Source organism: Apodemus sylvaticus, chromosome 3 (assembly GCF_947179515.1).
Source record: "Apodemus sylvaticus chromosome 3, mApoSyl1.1, whole genome shotgun sequence".
NCBI lineage: Eukaryota > Metazoa > Chordata > Mammalia > Rodentia > Muridae > Apodemus > Apodemus sylvaticus.
Genome location: NC_067474.1, coordinates 45,693,419 through 45,717,107, shown reverse-complemented (window position 1 = coordinate 45,717,107; position 23,689 = coordinate 45,693,419). Strand labels below are relative to the sequence as shown.

Here is a 23,689-nt window from a genome sequence, read left to right as displayed (position 1 = left end):
CTCTACAGTTGATGCTGATGTAGATGCAGACCACCCCCCTCCCCCAGCCTGAGGGCTACACAAACAACAGAGCACAAAGGGCATTTAGAACTCTGGATTATCACCACATTCCAAACAGTTATACTAGAGAATTACACCAGCCAATCTTTTTTTTTTTTTTTTTTTGAGACAGGGTTTCTCTGTATAGCCCTGGCTGTCCTGGAACTCACTCTGTAGACCAGGCTGGCCTCGAACTCAGAAATCCGCCTGCCTCTGCCTCCCAGAGTGCTGGGATTACAGGCCTGCAGAGGACAGACAAGTGCCCTCTCACTGACAGCCTGGGGTGGATTACAGCAAGGTCACGTGTGCTGACCATGGAGAAGCTGCACTGGGTCCACTGAAGACCCACTCCAACCTTGCTTTCCACTAGACAAGACAAATGATTAGACCTCTAACTACAGGGTGACTGAGCAGTCTTGAAGTTTCCTCAAACTCAAACACTCCCCTCCCTTGCTCTTCCTCTCAAGCCCTCAAGCACTACCCCCCACTGTGCCAGCACATAGTCTCTCACAAGCACCTCAGAAGAAAGTAGAACTTGCTCATATTTCAATAGCACTGAGCTGGCTCATTAATTAAGGTTCTTCGTTGGATTTCATCATTTTTCTAAAAATCAACAAGTGGCATTTCACTTTCTCTTTTCTGCCAAAGTTGGAATACAGCTTCTAGTTTCAACTGGTCACAAGACAGCATAGTTACTGCATAAAAGTTTATTTTTATACTTACTAGTTAAACATGACCTCTTCGTGAAACACTAAAACTCACACTTGTTTTGGTTAATTTAAGTGAGGCAAAATTTCTGTGTTTTCCAAACCCAACAGAGGTTAGCATCAACATTTCTTTATAGGTGTAATCCCTTAGTGGTGGTTTGAATGTGGCTCATACTTTTGACTACTTGGTACAGTGAACTGTTTGGGAAGAATTAGGAGATGCGGCCTGGTTAGAGGAGGTATGTCACTGGGGGGGGGGGGGGGGGGGTGGACTCTGAGGTTTCAAAAGACTTGTGCTATTTCCAGGGTCTGTCTCTCTCTGGCTATTTGTGGATCAGATTATGAGCTGTCAACTGCTGTTTTAGCGCCTGCCACCGTGTGTTCTCCACCATGATGGTGATGGTCTCTAATATTCTGAAACTGTAAGCTCCCAATAAGATGCTTTGGTTATGCAAGGATCTCCTATTGTTTATTACGGCAGCAGGAAAGTAACTATGACATACTTCTTGAGGATGTTTTCTTTTCCCTGATGTGTGACTGAAGAGTATGGAAAGCCACAGAGATCCTCAGGTCTTATTTAACTAATCTGTGTCTTAACTACTAAACATTTAGCATATACTATAAAGTTAGCAGCTCACCACGCCACATGACAAGCTCAGGTACTGTGCATCACAACTCTAAGCCTGCTCACCAGGAATGGGCTATGTCTATATGTATCACTGCAAAGTTCTAGGCACAGAAGAAAGTGAGACTGTCTCTGTAAATTCTAAGTTGTGTCTAGATATTGCAGTTTCTAGGCCCTGGGGGAATATATCTCACTTTACAGCCATAAGAGTGTAAACTGAAACAGAAGAGTACTCATCTGATAAGATTTTAAATTGTTATGTCCTTTAGTTTTTCTCTGGAAGCATACAGAACAATTTAAAAATGAAAAGTCTTAATATTTATGCTATTTTATCTTATGTTTACACTATGGTTACTTCCTGGATCTAGGAAAGGGAAAAGGCTTTACTCATCTGTTCTTTATAACCTATCCTATGTAGAAGCACAGCTGCAACTATTTCAAAGCAAAGAAAATATTCAGTGGGTACTGCAGCCTGGGCCCAGGCAAAACATCTAGTGATTAGTAGGCTGCAGTATAACTTGTACCACATGGGTTGTGGAGAAGGATATCTGTATTTACATGTGTAGACAACAGCAGATAGCAACATTTAAAGAGATCTGATTTCCTCCTATGAACAGATGATGTGCCAAATTTTTGATTCACATGTACAAGTCTAGGCTGAAATTAGGAAATCTTGCCAAGACAATGCTAGGGAGAATAGTCTCTTAGTTTAGGGGGATCACCACCACCACCACTACCACCACCACCACCACCACCACCACCACCACCACCACCACCACTGTCATTATCATCAACAGTTCAATAATAGCCCAACAACAACAACAACAACAGTCCAACAACAGCAGCTGGTGTCACCCCAATGACCAGAGTACTTCATTATGTACCACTACACAGGAATCTTGGGGAGTTTTTGTTTAACTTACCCAAAGGAGAGAACCCCCCCCCCCTTGCTAAACATAGTTCTATACTATATGATATGGGGGGGGGGGAAGCTGCTCCTTTAACTTTTAAAATGAAACTATAAACTTGACTAAGCCACACAAGGTATCTATAAATACTGAAACCATATTTTAGTTTGTGAAGACAGAAAACTAATTTCAAAATTCAGTTTAATTGGTACTTTTTTTTTTCTTTTGGTTTTTGAGACCGGTTTCTGTGTAGCCTTGGCTACCTTGGAACTCTCTCTGTAGACCAGTCTGGCCCTGACCTCACAGAGATCTGCCTGACTCTGCCTCCTGAGTGCTGAGATTAACAGTGTGTGCCATCACCACCTGCCTAACTTCCAGTGACTTCTTCTTCCATGGTTTAAGAGAGCACCTTCCCGTCTGATGTACTGATACGCAGAACAAGCTCTTCCTTCGATGCAGTGCTAGGTGTGTGCTAAGGCATTACTGTACTTCTGTGAACTTATAATGAAACTCTATCCCTCCCTCTGGACAGGTACTTTTAATTTGCCATCATGACAAATTCAGCTATTCACTCTGGAGTTTTAATAAATTAAAAGGCTTTCAAATGTCTATGCATTTGAAATGAAGTTTCTCATGAGCTACGAAAAGTTGCCAAATAGATTTTTTTCTTCACTTAGGCATATATTTTGTGTTCTTAAAAACCAGAGGCTGACCCTTGGGAAATAACACAAACAGTGGACAAGAGAGGTCTATTCCAAAGCTTCTTCACAGCAAAAGAAATAGTTAAGCTGGATGTGGTGGCCTTTAATCCCATCACTTGTGAGGCAGAGACAGGCAAATCTGTGAGTTTGAAGCCCACAGCATCTACCATAGACCCTGTTTGGAGGGCAGACAGTAACATAAACACTGTGAGATCCTGCTCCTCCTTCCAACCAACCAACTAACCAACCAACTAACCAACCAACCAACCAACCAACCAACCAAGCAACCAGCACTAACAAGTTAAATACAGTCTACGGAGTGTGTGTGTGTGTGTGAATCTTTCATGCCTGTATATCTGTATACTTAGAATGAAAATAATAAAACAAAAAATAAAAAACTCTGAGGAATCCAAGCAGCCAATCAAATCAGTACACAGACTAATGATTAGACAGTTCTCAAGAGAAGTAATACAAATGGTATGTATTTGTATAATGAGAAATGACCTGGTCAAAATCAGCATTGATTAGGTCAGGTCCTGGAGGGGAGCCTAATTTTATCCTGCTAAATTAACATATTGTCATTCTGCTTCTAAATAGTGATATTTATTCCTATAGATGGGGGGGGGAGGGGGAAGCGAGCACGTGCTGGTTAAAGTGTTAAAAATCAGTAAGTGTGAGCGCTCAGTCCTAAGTGGGACAGCTGTGCTGACAACCTGTGAGGCTCAGGAAGTATCACGGAAGAGGAAAGAATGCAAGAACCAGAGGGTCTCCAGGAGGCTGTACAATGCTGTCTGACGGACAGGGTCTAGGCATTACACTCATGAGTCCATTGCAGCTGTGGCTACCCACACAGGTTCAAGCCAGTCTACAAACCAGCACAGATGTGGAGTCTCATGAGGGCCCACCCTAGCTGAACAACCGACAGCTGGAGGACGGGGACTTACAAGCATTCTCCTTGGAGGGTCTGGCTGTTGTTAGCTTGGCCATGCTTGGTGACTGACCCAAACCCTTGGGTATTTGGGAAACAGTAACTGGATTCAGTGGGTCATAAAAAAGAAGACAAAAGGAGGAAGGGACATTGGGGAGTGGATCCAAAAGGAATAGGATAATGTGCTGGGGATGTTCAAGATACACTGTATACATGCACGAAACTGTGAAGATACTCTTATGGGGAAACATGAAGTGCTCAGCCTCACTAGTCAATGGGGTCTCGGCCACCAGAAAAGCACCCTGACGGGCACTGCTGGCAGAAATGTGAACTCGTCCACCAGCACCAAATCAACACAGAAGTTCCTCAAAACATTACAAACACTAAAAAGCACTCCTGGGTATCTACCCGAAGCTCACTGCATCACAGCAATACTTACACGTCCATGTTTACTGCAGCACTATTCATAACAGCTGAGCTACAGAATTCACCAGCATAGCCAGCAAGAGAGGGTAAAGAAGAGGAGGCATGCATACACAATAGTTTCCAGTGTGTCCTTTGTAGGAAAATGGATGCAACTGGAAACAAGTTAAACTAGTCTTAGAAAAGTATTGTTTTCTCTCCTTTGTGGTTCCTTAACTTTACACAGATACATAGAATCAATTCTGTATAAAAGACATCAAAGTAGAAGTGAAATTGTCTAAGAGGAACAACTAGGGCTAAAGGAAGGAGGGTGGGTGAAAAGAAAGGTGCAAGGTATGTTCATTATCATGAGATACTTTTGTGAAAATGTCCTCACACAACAGTCACAAACAGGAATACACACAATGGAAAGTAAACAAAGCTGAGAAGGTATTTGGTAGGAGTTGGAATAGGGTTGGATATGGTCTAAATATACCATATTCATGTATAAAACATTAAGTAATAATAAAAAGTAGAAAGTGAAATAAAGATGATGATGGCTATTGTTACCGATATGGGAACTGTAGTCACTGTAAAGGTCCAACAGGAACAGGAACGATCATGATACAAAAATCACAGAGAACACGTATCTGAACTGGAAAAAAATCTGACTACTTTTAATATATACTTTTAATATACGTGCTTATTTCATATTGATTTTATAGACACGAAAATTGAAACAATGACATCATGCTTGTCTTTGTAAAGATTAATGCCTCTCAAGTCACTTAATTTTGTATTACAAGGAACTAGACTGGTCACCTGTGGAATCATCAGGGGTCCAAGGATGACTGCGAGCTGGCTTCTCTGAGGTTGGTCCTGAGGTAGTGATCATTCTGACACTGGGACTGGATGACCTACTGCTCACCTGTGAAGAAATGGCAGGAGAAAAGGGTGTCACTTTTCTCTCTCTTTTTTTTAAAGAATTACAAGGCACATCTTCACATACAATAAGGCAAAAAATGTCCACTTTTCCTAGTAGATGCCCAAGACTCCTGAAAACAGCACTCTAAGTACATACAATCAATGTATATCAAATTCACTATTCATGTGTACACCGCATCGCTTCAAAACTTATAGCTTGGCTGAGAGTAAGGAGAGAAACAAAGCCCACAGAGCAAAAGCGGACGCGAGTCCTTAAGCTGCCAGCGCCAAGACGTCACAACCCTGGACTGTCTGTTCTGCTGAGAGGAAGTAATAATAGAGCCCCCGATGCTTTGTACGATGAGAAGGACTGCTTACATCCCTGCCTAAAGCCAAGGCTTAGGAAAGAGAAAACGAGCAAAAAATGTAAAACCTTCCAACAAAAGCAGTTGGCAAGCCCAGCACAGTGGCAGCCGGCTGTAACCAGCGCTTGGAGGCAGAAGCAGGAGGATCATGAAAGTCCCTTGTACAGGGACACTAAATGAAGGGGAGACAGAACTGAGCATACACGGAGAGTATGAGAAATGAGACAAAGCCACGTCCCATGTTCCACATGGTCAGATACGGCCAAATTCCAGAAAATAGACAAGCAAAAAATAGAAGTGGCCTCCAGAGGGAAATGGCAGCTACAGGTGAAGTGTCCCTAAGTCAACAGATCTGAAATTAGAAATGCTTTGAAACCTGAAACTTAGTGCTCACAAGATGCCCCAAGTAGAAACTGTGTACCTCATGTGACAGGCCATAGTCAAAACACAAGCACACTGAAGCCATCAGTGACCTGCAGGGGATGCCCACTGTACAGGAAAACAAATGCTTGTCAAGTGCAGGTCTGGGCCTCGGGACCCAGGTGACCCATCACATATATGCATATATTTCAAAATCTGGAAGAAAACCCCTCAAATTCAGAAACACACACACTCACAAACCATGAACTACAGCCACCACGGAAGCTAGAAAATGCTGGCAGAGAGCTGCCAGCCAGCCTTCGCATAAGTGAAGCGTGGGTTCAGAACGCACCTGCAATGATAACGCCCACCTTACACCCAAACTCCATGACAGCAATGTCTACACAGGAACTTTACTTAACAAGAATTTTTCTTGGACCAAAGGGTCAAAATACAATTATCTTAAGGAAAATCCTGTTAAAAATGGGTGCTAGTCATCTACATACTGAAAACTGTAGGTAAGAAAACAGTAATGAACTTACGAAACTACCAAACAACACAGAAATTTAATCTATGGCATAACAAAACCAGAATAAGCAAGAACATTGTTTTTAAAATGCATGTGCTCTTCGGGGAAAGCAGGCTGGGCACAAACATTAAAATCTCAAAGGTATTCGGTAGCCTGACCTAACTCTTAACCTAGAAAGACAACCATGATGAGAAATGTATCCCACTTCAAAGATGGTAAGAAGATAGAGACTAAAATAAGTCCAGTTTTACTAGGAAAAGGAACAAATACAAACTACAAATTAAAACACAAAACGAAACAAAGCAAAATCCCCAACCATAGGGGGTGGAGATGGCATGGTGGTTAAAAGTGATTCCTGTCTCCTAAGGACTTACTTTCCAGAGGGCTGAGGAGGTTCACAGCCCCAGGGGATCTGATGTACTATTCTGGCCTTTTTTGGGGACCCACACACACGTAGCATGCATAATGCACATACACAGAGACAAACACATAAGTGAAAAAAAAATTAAAGCCCCAATCAATCAGTAAGGATGAATTAAATGTGATCATGAGACAAATCTAATTTACAGAAGTTAAAAACCAGAGGCTGGAAAGATGACTCAGTTGCTAAGAGCACGCTCTCCCTGCTCTTCTGCAGAGCCCAGGTCAGGATCTCAGAACCTACATCAGGTGATTCACATGTGCCTGAAACTCCAGCCTCAGATCTAAAACGCCTTGCCTCCTCAAGCACCTGCACGTTCCTCACACCCACACCTCCCATTTAAAACAACAATGAAAATGTGAAAAGTTAGAAAACACTGACGTTAAATGGAAAAGATAAAGCATGTAACAAAGCACTCTAAGTATATTAACAGGTTATTAATAATAGAGAATATATTTTCAAAGCAGACAAATTAAGAAGCAGCACTGGTGTGAGGTGTTCTGTGGCAGGGAACATCTTGGGGATGGAAGAAGGAAGGGGAGTTCTAACCCTCAAGTCCAGCAGGAAGGAGCCTCTCCACAGCAGAGATGCAGCAATGGACACCCTTCTCCCTTCCCTGCCGTAAGGTTCCTAGGCATTTTGCCTGAAACTTCACTTACAGAAAAAGATATATACCAATCTCCTTTTATACATCAGGAGCTTGGGGTTCATCTAAGGCGCCTCTAATTCTATCCTATAATCTTGCTTATCCAAAGAGAAACAAAGAAACAGAAAGGATTGTTACTAACCTTGAGCTCTAACTTGAGAGTAACCATATGTCCATATGGCTAGTGCTAAGACAACTGTAACTGCCCCTGCAGGAGCCCCATCCACACTTGGGGATGTCTTACTCTGCAGCATTCTTAAAAGAATGTGAGCTTTTTTCCTGAGAGCTAGGCCTACAATTTTTCCAGCATCAAAACTACAATTCCTGGTTTGGCCCAAGCTGATGTCCCTAAAGTCTAGAGGAGCTAATTCTTCAGGCTGTGGAGGGTGGCAGTAAGGCCTGGGTCTCTGCCCACTCAGAGTCTCAGCTTCTGCTCCACCATTTATTAGTACCACAGTTTTAAGTAAGTTCCAAGACATAACAGTCAAATGAGGGCACATTAAAGGCCTTGAGAAAGAACACTGTTCTTTAAGCTGTGGCTAGAAGCGAAATGACTAGTAAACAAGCTGAGAGCATGCAGGGCTGCACAGCACTAACCTGTCCCTCCCCAGTTCAAAACCAGGCCTATAAGGTATCACAAGGATGTTTCCCAAGGAAAATTCCTTGGAATATTAGTTATACTCAGTTCCTACAAAACCTTGGGCCTGATATGCTCTGTATTATTATCAAAGATTCCTCTACAAATTAACTTCTCAAAGGCAGAGAAAAAAAAAACTAGTATGAAAATTTAAAGTTCTCGAAAACAACATTAACTGTAATTCTTAAAAGTATCTGAAAAAATCTAAGGCATAACTAAGAAATTTGAGTAACATTTGACATTAAAAATTAGTTTGTGGCTCACTTACATCACAGCTCCCAAACAATCATGGACAAACTTTATAGAACCGCTCTTCACATTTTGCTGGAAGAGTTCTCATGGCCCTAAATGCTCTCCAACTGTGACAGCTTTTCAAGTGGCTTCTTCCTGAAGACATTCCCAGTCTACCCTCGTCTTACATAAACTAGAGTTCATAGATACAGAGCAACAACTGACAGAAATGCCACATGGGAACTTGGGGCAGCAAAAGAATGTAAGTCAAATATAAACTCCTGGGGTGGCCTGCCAGCAGGACACAGACCGTGACTGGCCTTTGGCTGGAATCTTATCTCTGTGTTTATGAACCGAGGTGGAAAGTGATTTTATAGACAAAAATAAAGCTTATGCTTTTATGTCTCATCTGGAAGACCAGAAAATAATTCCATTAAATCAAGAACTTCCATGCTCGACGCTATCACACACATCTGAGAGCCTTTCATTCATACCTTTTAGAATCTTAATCACTGAAGTCACAGAAGCACAAAACAGGGACTAGGGCTGCTGTTTGTCTTACAATCTTTACAGCCCAGACACAGTGGATGTAAATGGGTACTTCCTCTAGGGCAGTCCCAGGCACACACAGCGGTTCCTGAAATGCTCTTAAATCCAAACATAGACAATTTCAGTCTGAGATTTGCACCATTCTAGCTAGCTTTGTGTTTTATGAGTCTAGACCTCTCTATATAGCACACACTAGCCTTGAGCTCACAAGGGCATCAGGAGCTCTTATCCACAGAGCTCGACCCTCCCATCCGACCTCACCCGACAGAACAGAATGTAAGATTTAACTGCTTCCCCAGTGCAATTTTCATTTCATATCTGGGCGGCAAGGATACTATCACGAAGACGAAGGAGTATCACCCAGAGCTCTGGCAGGCATGTTCACCTTTGTGGTGGAAGGCCTGTAACACATCAGCACCTACGGTGTGCCTGTGCTCTTATATTCTAGTGCCTAGCTGCATAAAGGTTGCTGAAGCTCAGGTGATTACGGAGCATGCTGGGTTCATACCGTGAGTGGGAGTCTCTAGGTAACAGGAACTGCGTCACTGTGGAATGTAGATGTATATCGGATGGAATCCCAAAAGGGATATGAGGCCTACTTTACAGGGCATCATTTCAGTGAAACAGGACGGTTCACCTCCAGGTTTAACAAGTAAATGCATCTAGTCAACCGTCTAGATTCACTATTATGGTATTTATTACAGGTTAGTCTGGCTCAGTGATGTAATAGTTAATCATCACTGGGAAACTATTTAAATAATGAAATTAGACAGTTAGAAACCATAGCACTCAGCATTCACTAGGATCACTTCAGTACAAAGAACATGTAGTTTTGATTATTTTGTTTGTTTTTTGAGATGTTGGTCTCAAATTCATCATGCAGAACAAAGGATGAGCTTGAACATATAATCCTCCTGCCACCTCCACCTCCCAAGCACTGGATTATCCCCACATCTAGTTCTCCAGGTGCTGAGGACAGAGCCCAGGCAAGCACTCTACCATCTAAGCTAATCGGCACTCCTGTGACATAAGACAGAACGATAGTTTATAGTGTGCCACTGAAGCTGACTTGCATTCAAACTCCCTTAACAGGAACTGAAAGCATAGTGGAAGACAGAAACTCAAGTGACCCATCTGCAAAACAGGTGTTCAATGTCTAGGGTAGAGACACGAAGTGTCCATTAAGGGTCTGCCCGGAACCAAAGCAAGTGCTTAACAAACAGCAGTACTATTAGTTGTGGTTCTCCAACTGTAAGAAAAATTATCAATTAAGTATGGTCTGATTGAAAAAGACTTGGTACTGGGTGGGGGTTGGTGTTTGCCTAGCACAAAGAAAGGCCTGGCTCTGGTCCCACCACACGTAGACAGGATGTGGTGGTAAACACCTATAAGCCCTTGGGGGATAGGGGCAGGAGAATCAGGAGGTCAAGATCATCTTTTGCTACATGGTTTGAGGGCAGTCAGAGATACATTAGAACTTGCCTGCAGTCTGGGTGCAGAAAAAGCTCTACCAAGACGGGGCATTTCTGGTACTGTCAGTCTCCAGCCAATGGCTGCCAGCAAAACACTGGTAGAAGAAAGCTGGGTTTACTATTGTTATGGTGCTAAAGGCTCTCTACAGAGCACCACAGAACATCTCTATAAGAGTGCTGTACTGGCCGGTTGTGTGTGTCAACTTGACACAGGCTGGAGTTATCACAGAGAAAAGAGCTTCAGTTGGGGAAGGGCCTCCATGAGATCCAGCTGTGGTGCATTTTCTCAATTAGTGATCAAGGCGGGAGGGCCCTTTGTGGGTGGTACCATCTCTGGGCTGTAGCAAGCCAGAGGAAGCAAGCCAGTAAGGAACATCCCTCCATGGCCTCTGCATCAGCTCCTGCTTCCTGACCTGCTTGAGTTCCAGTCCTGACTTCCTTTTGTGATGAACAGCAATGCAGATCTGTAAGCTGAATAAACCCTTTCCTCCCCAACTTGCTTCTTGGTCATGATGTTTGTACAGGAATAGAAACCTTGACTAAAAGTGCTTTAGAAAGAAATTCACAGACTTTGGATGGATGATTTGGGGGAGGACAGAGGTTCACTCTCATTTGTTTGCTGCCAACAGGGGCAATTCTACTGAGAGGCAGGCAGGCAGAGAGAGCCGTGTTTGGTAAGGCTGCCCTTCTCATTTGTAGGGAAGGACAATGATTTTTATATTTGGGGTGGCAGTGACCCTCATACATTAAGTGGACTTGGTTTGTCTTATTTTTCCAGGGTCTGAGCACAATCATTTTTGATACAGCTAGTAAATAGGGTTGTTTCCCCCCCCCCAAAGATTCTAAAAGGCCAGATAGATTTTGAGTGCTTCCTAAATGTCCCAGATTAACTGTAAACCATGTAAACTGTAATGGTGAAGAAAGTCTTTCACGTATTTACATTGTTATGTGTAATTAAGTTTGCTTTGCTTTCAACAGAAAGGGAAGTACCAAAAAAGGTCTACATTTTTAATTTATAGGTAAAAGTAATTTTATTGAGATTATTTTTCAAGTCACAAGCCCAAGTGCACACAAATGGTCAGTTCATTTTTTCCTTTGAAATTTAATGCTAAGCTTCATTAATAACCTTGTCCTTTTCATGACAACTGTACTACTACCTGGGTTTGATTTTTTTGGTCAGGCTCTTTCCCAATCTCAATGCTGGGGGATGGGGTGTTGGGAAGGTGTTGAGCAGGGGAGACTCAAAATAAAATTAAAACCAGAAGCAATCTCCCCTGAGCATCTGCTAATCACTTCAGCCATTTTGGAAAGAAGTGCAGTATAAAGCTATGGAAACTCATGCTGTGGGCATGCTCCCTCCCACAGAATGAAAGCTATCTTCATGAGTAATCACCTGGATCCAACCCAATGGTCACCCAGGCACTTTCCTGGTGAAATGCTTTCATAGTATACTATGATTATTCTCTGTCACCCTTATCCTAAAGCAGACACATGGTACTTTGAGGTTATAATACTTCAATAATCTTGAAATAGGATGCAATTTAAACACTGGTTATTTCATCTATTTTACAGCATTGTTACTGCCAAATTAAACCTTCTCTTTCCCCCCTTATCTTCTAGAATGCTGAATGGCAGAAAGTTCATGCCAATAACTGTCCCAAAGCCACAGTCTGCTTCAATCCCCAGGTTTTCCTACTTTCTAGGCATTGTACATTAAAGTTAATAGCCACATCTAAGCTGAATATGTTCAGTGGGGAAAAGCAAGGCCTGGTATGTGAGTATTCAGAGGGAAGCTCTTACACTAGCTGCTACTCGTGTCCTAGAGGAAAGGCTCAGTGTCGGAGAGCACAGGCTTAGAGCTCAAATAACTGGAAATAAAGATGGCAATAGCAAACAGCTGAAAAGCTTGTGTTCTTATCTGACTATAGACTCAAAGCAAATACCAAATGTTAATTAAATAAACTGACTAAAAGCCTTTAAATATTAGTCAAATAGAAAGTTCTGGGGTATACCAATACACTGGAAAAAACATTACTGAATAAGTCTGAAAAGGTTTAAATTTATTCATGACTATAAAACACACTCACACACACACACACACACACACACACACACACACACACACACACACACAGTATAGATGTATAAGGTATGACCTGTCATAAAATATTACCAGATGTAAATAAAGTCAAAGCATTATTTTTCATTTCTTCACACAGGGTGTCTCTACGTAATACTAACTGTCCTGGAATTTGCTATGCAGATCAGGCTGGCCTCGAACTCACAGATATCTATCTGCCTCTCAGGTGCTGGGATTAAAGGCGTGCAACATCATGCCCAGCCTATAAAGATATTTTTATGTTTATATGTTATAGAGAACTATAATACATTCCTTTATTAGAAACTACAAAGATTTTCATAAATTCTTATAAAGATGAAATAATAAAACGTTGATGAAAATATATATTTTCTCCAAGTAATTACACTGATGTTTTATATGTATACGTGAACCATTTATTACATATGAATACCGTACTTATGAAAACAAAAGTGCTCAGTCCTAATTCATGTTAGAAAACATAATAAAAATGTATGTCACATGCATTCATTTGAACTAGATAACAAAAAAAATAAAACAACCCTTAATGACTCAGCTACTTTTACATCCTGATTGATCAGAACTCTACTATAGAGTTCTATGGCTTATATTACAGCATTATCTGGACTATTTACAAAGAAGCTATAATAAATTAGAGAAGGGGGAATTTACAAGAGCATTGAAAATCTATAATAACCAGAAGTTTTCTTGAGTTTAGCCATCAGCTTAGTACATATTTTCAAAGGATATTTAAGAAATATATAATGCCAATTGGATATATCATATTAAAAGATGTTAACATTCTCCAGGTGGCCCCAGGAGAGCATCTTATTAGGGAGGTATTCTTTCATTAGTAAGAGGTATTCATACTAATTATTCACTTTAGAAGACAATGATGCTTTATTAAGCTACAGAACAGAATATTTTCTTAGAGCATGAGAAATATATGATGTACTGGTGACCATGCTTTTCCAGGCAGATCAAACTGAATTAGGAACATCAGTGCTTTTCCATCTTCCTTATGGACTGATGGTCTCAGCAGCAATAAACTCTTGACCACATTTTCAGGTTTACCACTTTTGCAGAGAACATTACGGTTCATTCTTGATTTCTGTCTGTCCTAGTTATCCAGACAGACTATTTGAATGTTACGTCTTACCTGACCAGGTTCTGTCCCAGTAACAGTCAAGTCTTGGATGGATCTACGCCTTGGTTGCCCGTTACCTTAAAACAAAACAATAACAACAAACAGTAAAACTTCCGATCTAGCCAAACAAGCAAGAAGGTGTAACTGCTGCAGTGGAAGTGCAATCTGATGCTCCTGAGATCTATGCAACTCACTGCAGAAAAAAGAATGAGTAAATTTCATATGTAAACCCACCAACCCCAAAACAGAGAAAGAAAGAGAACTCTAATGCATTAACTCAAAAGCTGCTGATCCACAACAGAGTCCAACCTATACAACGACACTCCTACTGCACAAACAGCAGCTCAACTGTCTTCCACCATCTTCTGCCATGTGTTTAAACAGGTGCCTGCCTGGGGCTGGGGCTGATGACGGCATCTATTTCAAGGCCCTTGTGTTACAGCTGCTAGCAGGTTGTAAGACACATCTGACTTTAGCTCGCAGCAGTGCCTAAGAGGATGCTTAGGTTTAAATTATTGCACAGAGTCACATTTAATCCCATTAGTGTCTGTCAGAATGCAGTAATTCATCATTAGTAACAGCTCAGTTTCCCCTTGGAGACAATGTTCATTCTATACTCAAATATATACAGCTTGTTGAGATAGGCTATTTACGAACAACTTTGTTAGCAACAATTTTTAACTCAAAAAAAAAAAAAATTCTATAAGCAAGTTTTTAGCAGAACAGAATGACCTAAACAACAGCTTCCTGCAGCGCCTTTCCTTGGGAGTAGGTTTGTTTATGCAGTATCTTTTACACGAGACTTCAGCTGTTAAAAAGGAAACACTATGAGAAACAGCTGGTACAACAGTCACAACCCCTTTGACCTCGAGAGTGGTACCATGCAATTCTGCAATGGCAGGCAGCACTTAGTCCCCACACCCGAGCAGCTGTATTCAGATGAGCTATAAATCATTTACATTTTTCACACTTCATGATCTTGGATATAAAAAATTGTATCTTAAACCAATTAGTCTTATTTAATATCTTAATTCATGAGAGCTTGTTATTGTTTTACATATAAACTATAAGAACTTTAATTCTATTTAGATAGAATTAAGAATGTTTCATGAAATAATTCATGCAGTGAATATTAAACTCAAATTTAAAGTCACTCTTGAAAGTATAGCTCTTAACTTTGCCTGTTTTAAACTGCCTTAAAATTCTTTGCATACTTTGAATTCAAATCTACTTCAAATTTCAATTTATTCTATAATGTCCCAAATTTTCATTACAAAGTAAAACAACAAACTGCATTTACTGAATCAGATAGTTTCATGAGTACTTTAACTATTTCCATTTCCCCCAAACAAAAAGGATACTACTATGACTAATGAGCAATTTTAGGCACATTTCATTCAATACCCTCATTATAAAATTAGCACAGATGGGTCAGACTATAAAAGTGTCTGGAACTCTCTTTTCAGATCAGCAACACCTGTGAATCTGAGGAACAACCCAGCATGTGCCTATATGCCATCAGTTTCCCCAAATATGAGTTTAAGTCTCGCTGGGGGACAGAGAGAAGGGGGAGGGAAACTGAGGAGACAGGATAAGGAAGAGCTGACAGTTAACAAATGCCACAGCATGAGTGGAGGCGAGCAGTATTAGGCAATACGTTTTAATGAGCACGACCACGGCAGAAACCACCTGGCAAACAGCTCAGACAAAAGCAAAAGAGGATTGCAATCAACAAATACTTGTTGCTCCAATATTAAGTTTAAAAGCCATAATTTAGAAATGTGAATATGAAATAACTCAAGCTCCTAGTGGTGCAGATGAAAATTACTGGGTGTATACTTAGAAAACTGAATTCTCAATTTTTGCACTGAATACTAATTTAGAAATGTACTCATTTTATATTTCAAATATGTTGTTCGTGTGTGTGTGTGTGTGTGTGTGTGTGTGTGTGTGAGTGAGTGTGTGTTTTCCTGCTCCAGCACAGGTGTGGAGGTCAGAGGACACCTTGTGAGAGGCAGTCCTCTTCCTCCACCCTGACCCTGTCAGTTTTCGAGATCGGGCTCACACCTAGGCATCTGTCAGGCATGGCAGCAAGTCCCCATCTGTATCTGCTGGGCCATCTCAGTGTTCCTCATTTGTAAAGTTATTTGATATGTGCACACCTGCATTACATGTTCTCTAGTAAACACAAAGGCAGAAAACCCTCAGGCAGCATGATAGAAGCAGTAACCAGCATCTGCACATGACACCCAGGACACTGCCACTGTAAAAATCCTCAATTTCTGTTGGACTTGGTGGCATATGCCTTTAATCCCAGCACTTGGTTGGCAGAGGCAGGCAGAGGCATATCTGTGAGTTCATGTCCAGCCTGGTTTACATAGGGAGTTTCAGGATAGCGATGGCTCTGTAGAGAGACCCTGTCTTAAAAAAGGAACAACAACAAAAAAGTGCTAAACATCTATGATTTGTAAGAGAAAAACGACAATTTTAAGAATGTTTTTTAAAGATCTCATTGCCAGCTCATGCTATGCACCCTCCTCCAGGCGTAAGGTGAAAAGGAAGGCAGAAAACCAGAGAGCTGCTGTCAGCTCAGTTCTTCAAGGCTGTCAGAGATACAATCCAACTCTTTAAAGGCTGCTCTTCTAACTATGGTGAGTTCCTAAGCAAGTGTTCCAGTCATTTCGGAACAGGGTCAGAGATTCCTGCCTGAGGTCTCACACAGCCCACCCTTCGGTTTCTTATGGCCTACATCGGCCCACAGCTTTCACTACTGATACACTAGCTTTCAAAGCTCATGCAGACTCTTGTAGACTCTTCACTTCAAAGCAAACTATTAGCTAGGAGATTTCTCTTGCCCAACTTATTGGAAAATGTGACATTTTTAAGTTCAAAATAATAAAAACTACTCATACATAAAACAGGATTGAAAACATTGTATAACATTATACACATAAGTATTCAATTACTGCTTAGTGGTAAACTGATGGCATAATTAAAAAATGTGTGTTCATTAGGTTGCCACGAATCTGTCACTAATTTCTACAAATTATGCCCATTTCCTTAGAAGAACACGAGATAGGTTTTTTTAAAGCCAAAGCAATTACTAGAGACTGTTGATTTCTGCTTTGGAATTATAAGTTTTATTAGATTAAAATTTGAAGCTCAACCCATTTTTCTTTTTCTTAAAAAAGAATTAAATCTTATTTCTTTTAGACATGGTTTCACTTTGCACTCCCATGTCTGGCTTTGAACTCAGAGATCCACCAGCTTCTGTCTTCTGAGTGCTGGGACTGAGGACATGTGCGACTAGACCTCAATATTAGTTTCTAGATTATAAAATGTAACCCTGGACATTTAAAATATGATGGAAGCTTTGTGCAGTGGCAGTGTAGTAGCCAACGAGGCTTATCCCAGGTGCGATTATTGCTAATTGAAAACTTAAACTATGATGCAGGGAACCCCTGAGTATTTATAGTTATATTAACTCTATTTAATTAGTCACAGATACAAAATTCTACTGGACGGGAACAGGAATATCTGTTCCCCTCCCCATTATTCATCAAAGGCTTAAGATTGTTAACAGGATTATCTGTGCCAGGTAGGGGCCTTTTAACTGTAGAAAAACTCAAATCCTATTACTCTGTTTTTTCACATGGGAAATATTTAATAATTTATATAATTCTATCTCTCCTGGCCAACAGTGTGGGGGCGGTGTTCTCTCTTCTGTTATTTTCCTTTCACCTGACTCTTATTGCTGAAGGTGTGAAGTTATGTTTGCAAATTGGTTTTAGTGTGGCAATATACAGTTTCTATCCATCTCCCTGGGTACTGCACGAGAGGTATCTATGTCCATACCCTATGAAAATTGGAGCAAGAAGCATTTACAAGTACCAGGATCATTAATCCAGTTCCACAGCTGTTACACCAACACAGGTGGTCTATGATACCTGATATGACGATCTCAGGGACATCCAGAATGTTGCCAAATGAAGCGGTTTTACGGTGGCCCCGTTTAGGCTTGGAATAGGCTGAAAAAACACACATGTACAGTATACATGCAAACAACCACACACAGTAACACAGGAAATGACTGCACAACAGAACAGTTCTGAAACAGTCGTGTGAATTACATCTCATGCAGAATGGCATGCACAACTATCTAACTCTTCATCCATGCTTAGGGAGGCAACGTTAAACAGCAAAAACAGTTTCAGAAGTTTTACACACTGGTTTTAATTAGTAGGAAAAAAACAAGAACAAATAAAGATAGACAAAGCAGCAGGACAATGAAGAAGCTAAATTCCCAGTGTGTTCTTAGAAATAGTCTACCTAAGTACAATCAATGGTATGAGGTGAAGGGAGGGAGGGCAGGAAAGGAGGTGCAGGAGTTAGTGAGACAAGCTGCCGTGTTTGTGCTTATGACACAAACAGGAGCAGGAAGATCCTAAGTTAGGTGCTTCCTAAAGTGTGCTATAAATCAAATTGCGTGATTATCAACAGTTATCATATCAAAGCATAAAACGTATTTCCCTAAGTACGTCTATAGTGTTTCTATTAATCTGAATATTTATTACAGTTTTAAAAGTTTAGAGTATAACATGAAGGCTGTTTAAAGCTGGGATAGGAGCCTTTCAAAGTAAGACAATTTGTTAAAAACTCAAATTATTTAGAATTCAAAGGATGTATTGTCCTGCATTTAGATAGAGAGGACTAAGTAATTTATTTATGTATGATTATCCTTAAACTGGAAAAATGTCATTCCTATAATATGTGATTACAAATCTGTATCTGATTAGAAAACCAGACTTAGCAAAATAATAAGCTATTATCATAACATTACTTTCCCCTTTGGGGCAGAATCAATCTTGTGTCTGTTCTGAATGATATCTGTGAACTGAGGTGGAACCCCAACAATGTTGGGAGTATGGTTCTGTCTACAAAGACATCGTGCTTCACAGAGACCAGAAGACCACATGGCCCCTGACCTCTCCTAACCCTGGCATTTTCTGAGGCTCTGCCTGAGGCGGACAGCTATTTCCCTGCGGTTGTCTAGTCTTCTCTGCTCCTAGCATGGCCTCTGGCTTTACTAATGCAGCACCGGCAGTTGCGGCTCAGCCCTGGTGGCTAACTTAACGGCACAAGGTGAGAGCAGCAGAAGCTGGCCCCAAAGGCTTCCTTCTGCCCTTCTGCTCCCTCTGCTTTCCTGCTACCCGAGCAGTGAAGTGACTGGCTTGAGCCCGCACAAGGTAACCTTGAGGACAAAAGTTAAACAATAGATTGTGACACAGACACAGAAAACCAGCACCTAAAGACCACGAGGCGTATCTAGACCTGTCAGTGTGGGATCAATAGCTTATGTGTTTAGACACTGTTATCTTCAGATATTCCTTCCTATCTAAAGGCTTTTAGTGCAGGTTGATAAAAATCAGTGATTATGATTAGTTTAGACAAATACAGTACAGTTCATCTGGATGCCACTTTCTACAAAGAGAACACACATAATCAGAATATTTTACTTAGAAGACAACTAAGTTTAATTCTTTTTAAAGTCTGTATATATAATTAAAAGATATGCAGATAGATCAAAATTTATAAACTTTAAATTGTTATTTGTTTACACTTTCACATGCTCTGATACAATGTTCATTTTTACAATTCATTCTTGTCTAACCTTGGAAGATCAGAAATAACAAAACAGGACCCAAATTAATTTGGCACTACTAAAATGAAACCCAATTTAGAAAAGGTATTGGGGTTTACCAGGTAACAAAACGCCATTCTTGTTTATTCTGGCTACTTTGTCTGTTGTACATTTGAAGAGCTGACAAAATGAAATTTAAACACTATCAAAACCAATGTCTGATGAAACTACTACTGTTTTATTTTATCATCAAATAAGCAAACACCTAGCTGGGTTATTCTTGCTGCTGGCAGGAGAGAAGAAGGAAACACAGCTCCTGGAGCACAAGTTTCTGCCAATGATTTTCTGTTTCTCAGGCTCAGCATAAAACACTGGAATTACTCAGTTATAGAAAATACTTTGATATTAGTGGAATTTTCATTTCTGAAGAGAGTTTATACTTGAGGAGAATATATTTGTTATATTTGATAAATTCTATAACTAGAAAGGTATATTTTATAATCCAAATAAAATTTAAGCCATACTTCTCTTATTTAAAAATGGAACCAAACAAATTACTGCTGGAAGCTTAGAAAACACTGAAAACTCACCATCTGTTTAAGAAAGCAGATATAAGACACAACCCCAAGCCCTATTGAAAACAACCTCGAATACCATGTAAAACCATAGGCATTTTCTCGTTGGGCATACAGCCCCTTTACCTGCAGTCGCCACGATCCTGGCTTCTATCTCAGACATGTCAGCACTCATCCTCTTGCCCTCAGAAGTGGGGGGCAAGCTCTCCACACTGCTGCCACGAGAGGCTCCCAAGCTCAGGCGTCCAGATTCACTCTGTTAGGATTACAGGTCAATCTCAATTACTGAGGATTTTTTCATGTAGAGACCCTGGGCAGTCCAGGAAGAAGATGGCAAGTGGCTTTTTAAGACGATGGTACTGTTCTGAAAGAGGGAAACCTTGTAACGGAGGAAGCTATATGCCGCTCAGAGTAACCAATCATAACCAACAGCAGCCATAATATAACCAACCTGAACAGGATGAGACGGCAGCCCTGAGAGAGGGAACTGTTTAACTGCTCCACAGAACCAAATGTATGCCACAGTGTTTAGGCCCCTTAGATAGGGATGGATGGATCACAGGAGGAAGGGGCAGGGTTGACAACAGCAACAGACGGGAGAAAGGAAAACAACTAGCTTGGTAAGAAAGGACAGCAAAATCTAATGTCTCTCATCATAAGCTTATTTGTATAGTATGGAAAGAAAACTCAGGATTGTTACATGAGAAGATGGCAAATAATCTATACCTTTAGTATAATATTATCACTACTAGTAAAGAAAGCATGCAATTTTACTTTTAATAACAAACCTGTTGCTTTGCCTGGTTTTTCAACAGCTTTGACTCCAAGCGTTTAATAGTGTCATTTGTGGCAGGAACTTGTTCCATGTTTGTGTCACTTTTATTACTGGTATTTGTAGAAGCAATGTCCATGAATGAGCCTAGAAAAGCAGATATGTTTATGACTACAGGTTAAGAATAATATGAATGCCTTATTCAATAACTGACAAGATATAAGTAAAAATAAGACTTCCAGACCAGTGAAAACATCCTGAACAAACCCATTTTAAATCAAAGTTACAGACAGCACATTAAAGAATCAACCAGTCTTCTACTTAGCCGTGAATAACAATAACGCAAAGGGTTCAACCCTGAAGCAGGACCATTAGCTGAGATTGCAAGACCGGGCGATGAGTGAGTTCGAAAGTACCCGGAACTCAGTTTGGAAAGCATTGTGTCAGTCCCTACCAGACAGCAGGCTCTGGAGCTCTGAGGATGGAATTCAGGTATAAGATGAAAACAGATACTTTCTCTTCCAGTCCCAGTCACTCAGGTGCTGCGGGTTACCATGCAGACACAGCCAAGTCCAAGAACCACACCACACATAACCAATCCCCAAAATGGCACAAGAATAGCATCAAGAAACCCAGTTACAAAGATACAAATCTCTTAAGGAGTTGGCCCAAGTTCCTGAGGAACACACTCTTTGCCAAGAAGCACAACAGCAAGGCCTGAGGGAGATGCAGACGAACACTGCAAGCACGACGAGTGGACGAGCAGAGGCCGTCAAGGCCTGTGAAGCCTAAGGCGGTTAAGCCCGGTGTACCAAAGGGCCCGGACCACAGCCTTAGCTGTCCCGCTTTCTCTGCTCCTTCGGAACTAGATTTGAAGCCGGCTACATAGCCAAGGACCATAGGCGCTGCCAACAAAAACCCAATGTTCAAACCAAGGCAGAGGCCCAGCTTCAGCTCCAGCTCAGGCTCCCCAAGGTGCCCAGGCCCCTGCGAAGGTCCCATAGAATAGGCTTCTATCCCCAATGTGAAGTCAGATGGGTTGCTGGGACACACCTAACTACACACGATCTGCAGATGACCAGTGACCTGTGCTGTGTTTACAGATGAACTTGAGGCCAGATCTGTTTAAAACAATAGAGATGAAAACAAATGGAGCCCTGGTATTTGAAGAGGTAACCAAGAACCTGGAAATTAATGGCTCTGCAAAGAAGCCCATGGCCAAAGCCTTGGCATTCCAGTACTTATAGCTGAGAAACAACAGCAAAAACAAAAACAAGAATAAACCAAGAACAAGTGGGGGATAGTCTCGAGACACATCAGCTTCTTGCATAAGTCTCTTTAGAAAAAAAACCAAACCAAACCAAACACCAAAAAGCAGAATAGCGCTAGTAAAGAAATCCAGTGTTCACATTAATCTGCAGTAGTCTGAGCCAACAGAGTCCACAGAGAAACAGGCAGGTATGGCGGCATGTATCTTTAGTGAAAGCACTCGAGGTTCCTGAGGCAGGACTATGAATTTGAAGCTAGCATGAATCAGAAGTGAGACCTTATCATAAAAAGATGAAATTGAGAAACAATGTAAGACTAGCATTCCCAGCAATATAATATTCAATCCTTTAGATTTAACCAAGCTGTAACCCCAGCCACGGAAACTTAATCTCAAGACCTTCATAGAGAGCAAGCCTCCTGGAAACTTAAACTGCATTGAGCCCTGAGAAATGAGGAACTAAAATGCAAACACAGACATCACCCCTTTCTTCATGACGAACGTCACGGGATGGAGGGGAATCCCGAGGCTTCTCTGCCTCCGTCTGCTTACCGGTGCTGGTGGCTGAGTTGCTCTGCCCTTCATCAGAGTACTGACAAGGATACTGTAACGGCTCGTCCGCTCCTGGGAAGTACTGTATAAAAGCAATGCACAATTTAAAATGCCTTTAGTACAGAGTAGAGCCTGTACATGACATGAATTCAAGAGCATCGTTGTCACTGCTACAGCTGAGGGTGCACCTGAGGTGGATGCAGCTCAGTCCCCCTCAGGCGTGGACTGATGTTTCCTGATCAGATGAAGAAGATGATCTGTGCTCCTTTGGGAAATTTAGCTGTAGACAATGCCTTGTGCCCACACAAGCACTAAGCTAACAGAAAAGAGAGGCTCTCTAGGGGAATAGTGGCATCACTGTGCATAGTGCCCTGGACTTAGAAGAGTGACACATACTGTTGAATTGTTGCAAAGACTATTAGTCTGACAACTGGGAATGAACACTTCTGAGTCAGCTTTAGAACCGAAATTTTAACCATTAAGAACATAGCTTATGGAAGCCCTCTTAGGAACTGGGGACATAATGCTAAAATATTTACTGAACAATCAAAGTAAAATTTAAGGGAGGATTTTTTTCAAAGATGGAACAGTTATAATTTTACTTATATAGCTTAAAGTTTTAAGTGTATGAACTTAAGTCAAAGCTATGAAAAATGCTGGGAAAAAATCTATTTTCAATAAAAGAAAAAAGAAATCTAAAATATTTGAAATAATTCTAAGTGTTCAGATTTGTAGAGTAGGAAATTTGAGTATCTTTCTAAAAGGGTTTTTTCCCCTAAATTAGGATTCTATAAGGCCTAGAAAAAAAAGTGTAGTTTTTATTGGCACCTGAAAACACGCAACAAAAAAGCCTAGTAAACATAACACTATTCAGATACATGTCTCTTAAGATAATCCCCAGCACACTGTAGAAATGAATGTATTCTGATGAAATCTGACAACTGACTTTAGTTCAGCATGTTATCAATCACATATATTTGTAGGCACTGCAAAGCTTTAGACACCCTCTGCCAGCATCTCTCATAGACTCTGATCCCTGGAACAAAATATTTACCTATAAACATTAGCATAGGACAGCAGGCCCAGAAACTTAGTCTAATTATCTTGCCATTATCTTGCTAAATATTTTTCTATAGTAATGTTTTCTCTTCTAATTATATGAGTAATAATTGCCTATTCTAACTTGAGTAATA

General features: G+C 40.9%; 1 protein-coding gene and 1 pseudogene across 2 annotated transcripts in view; one reads left to right on the top strand and one right to left on the bottom strand.

Annotated features, from left to right (window-relative positions):
• The window catches only part of Map3k7 (mitogen-activated protein kinase kinase kinase 7), a 51,495-nt gene that overhangs the window by 5,527 nt on the left and 22,279 nt on the right, over nucleotides 1-23,689 (bottom strand). Inside the window, exons 9-14 of one of the 2 annotated variants that reach the window (XM_052176175.1) lie at nucleotides 22,497-22,578; nucleotides 20,694-20,824; nucleotides 20,032-20,161; nucleotides 17,637-17,717; nucleotides 13,702-13,766; nucleotides 5,133-5,238 (exon numbers count right to left, since the gene is read on the bottom strand). In XM_052176175.1, the coding sequence (XP_052032135.1) occupies nucleotides 5,133-5,238; nucleotides 13,702-13,766; nucleotides 17,637-17,717; nucleotides 20,032-20,161; nucleotides 20,694-20,824; nucleotides 22,497-22,578 (595 nt within the window). The remainder of the gene's footprint in view (nucleotides 1-5,132; nucleotides 5,239-13,701; nucleotides 13,767-17,636; nucleotides 17,718-20,031; nucleotides 20,162-20,693; nucleotides 20,825-22,496; nucleotides 22,579-23,689) is intronic. The other variant, XM_052176176.1, reaches the window with a different exon arrangement.
• On the top strand, nucleotides 17,059-17,187 carry LOC127682011 (uncharacterized; annotated as a pseudogene).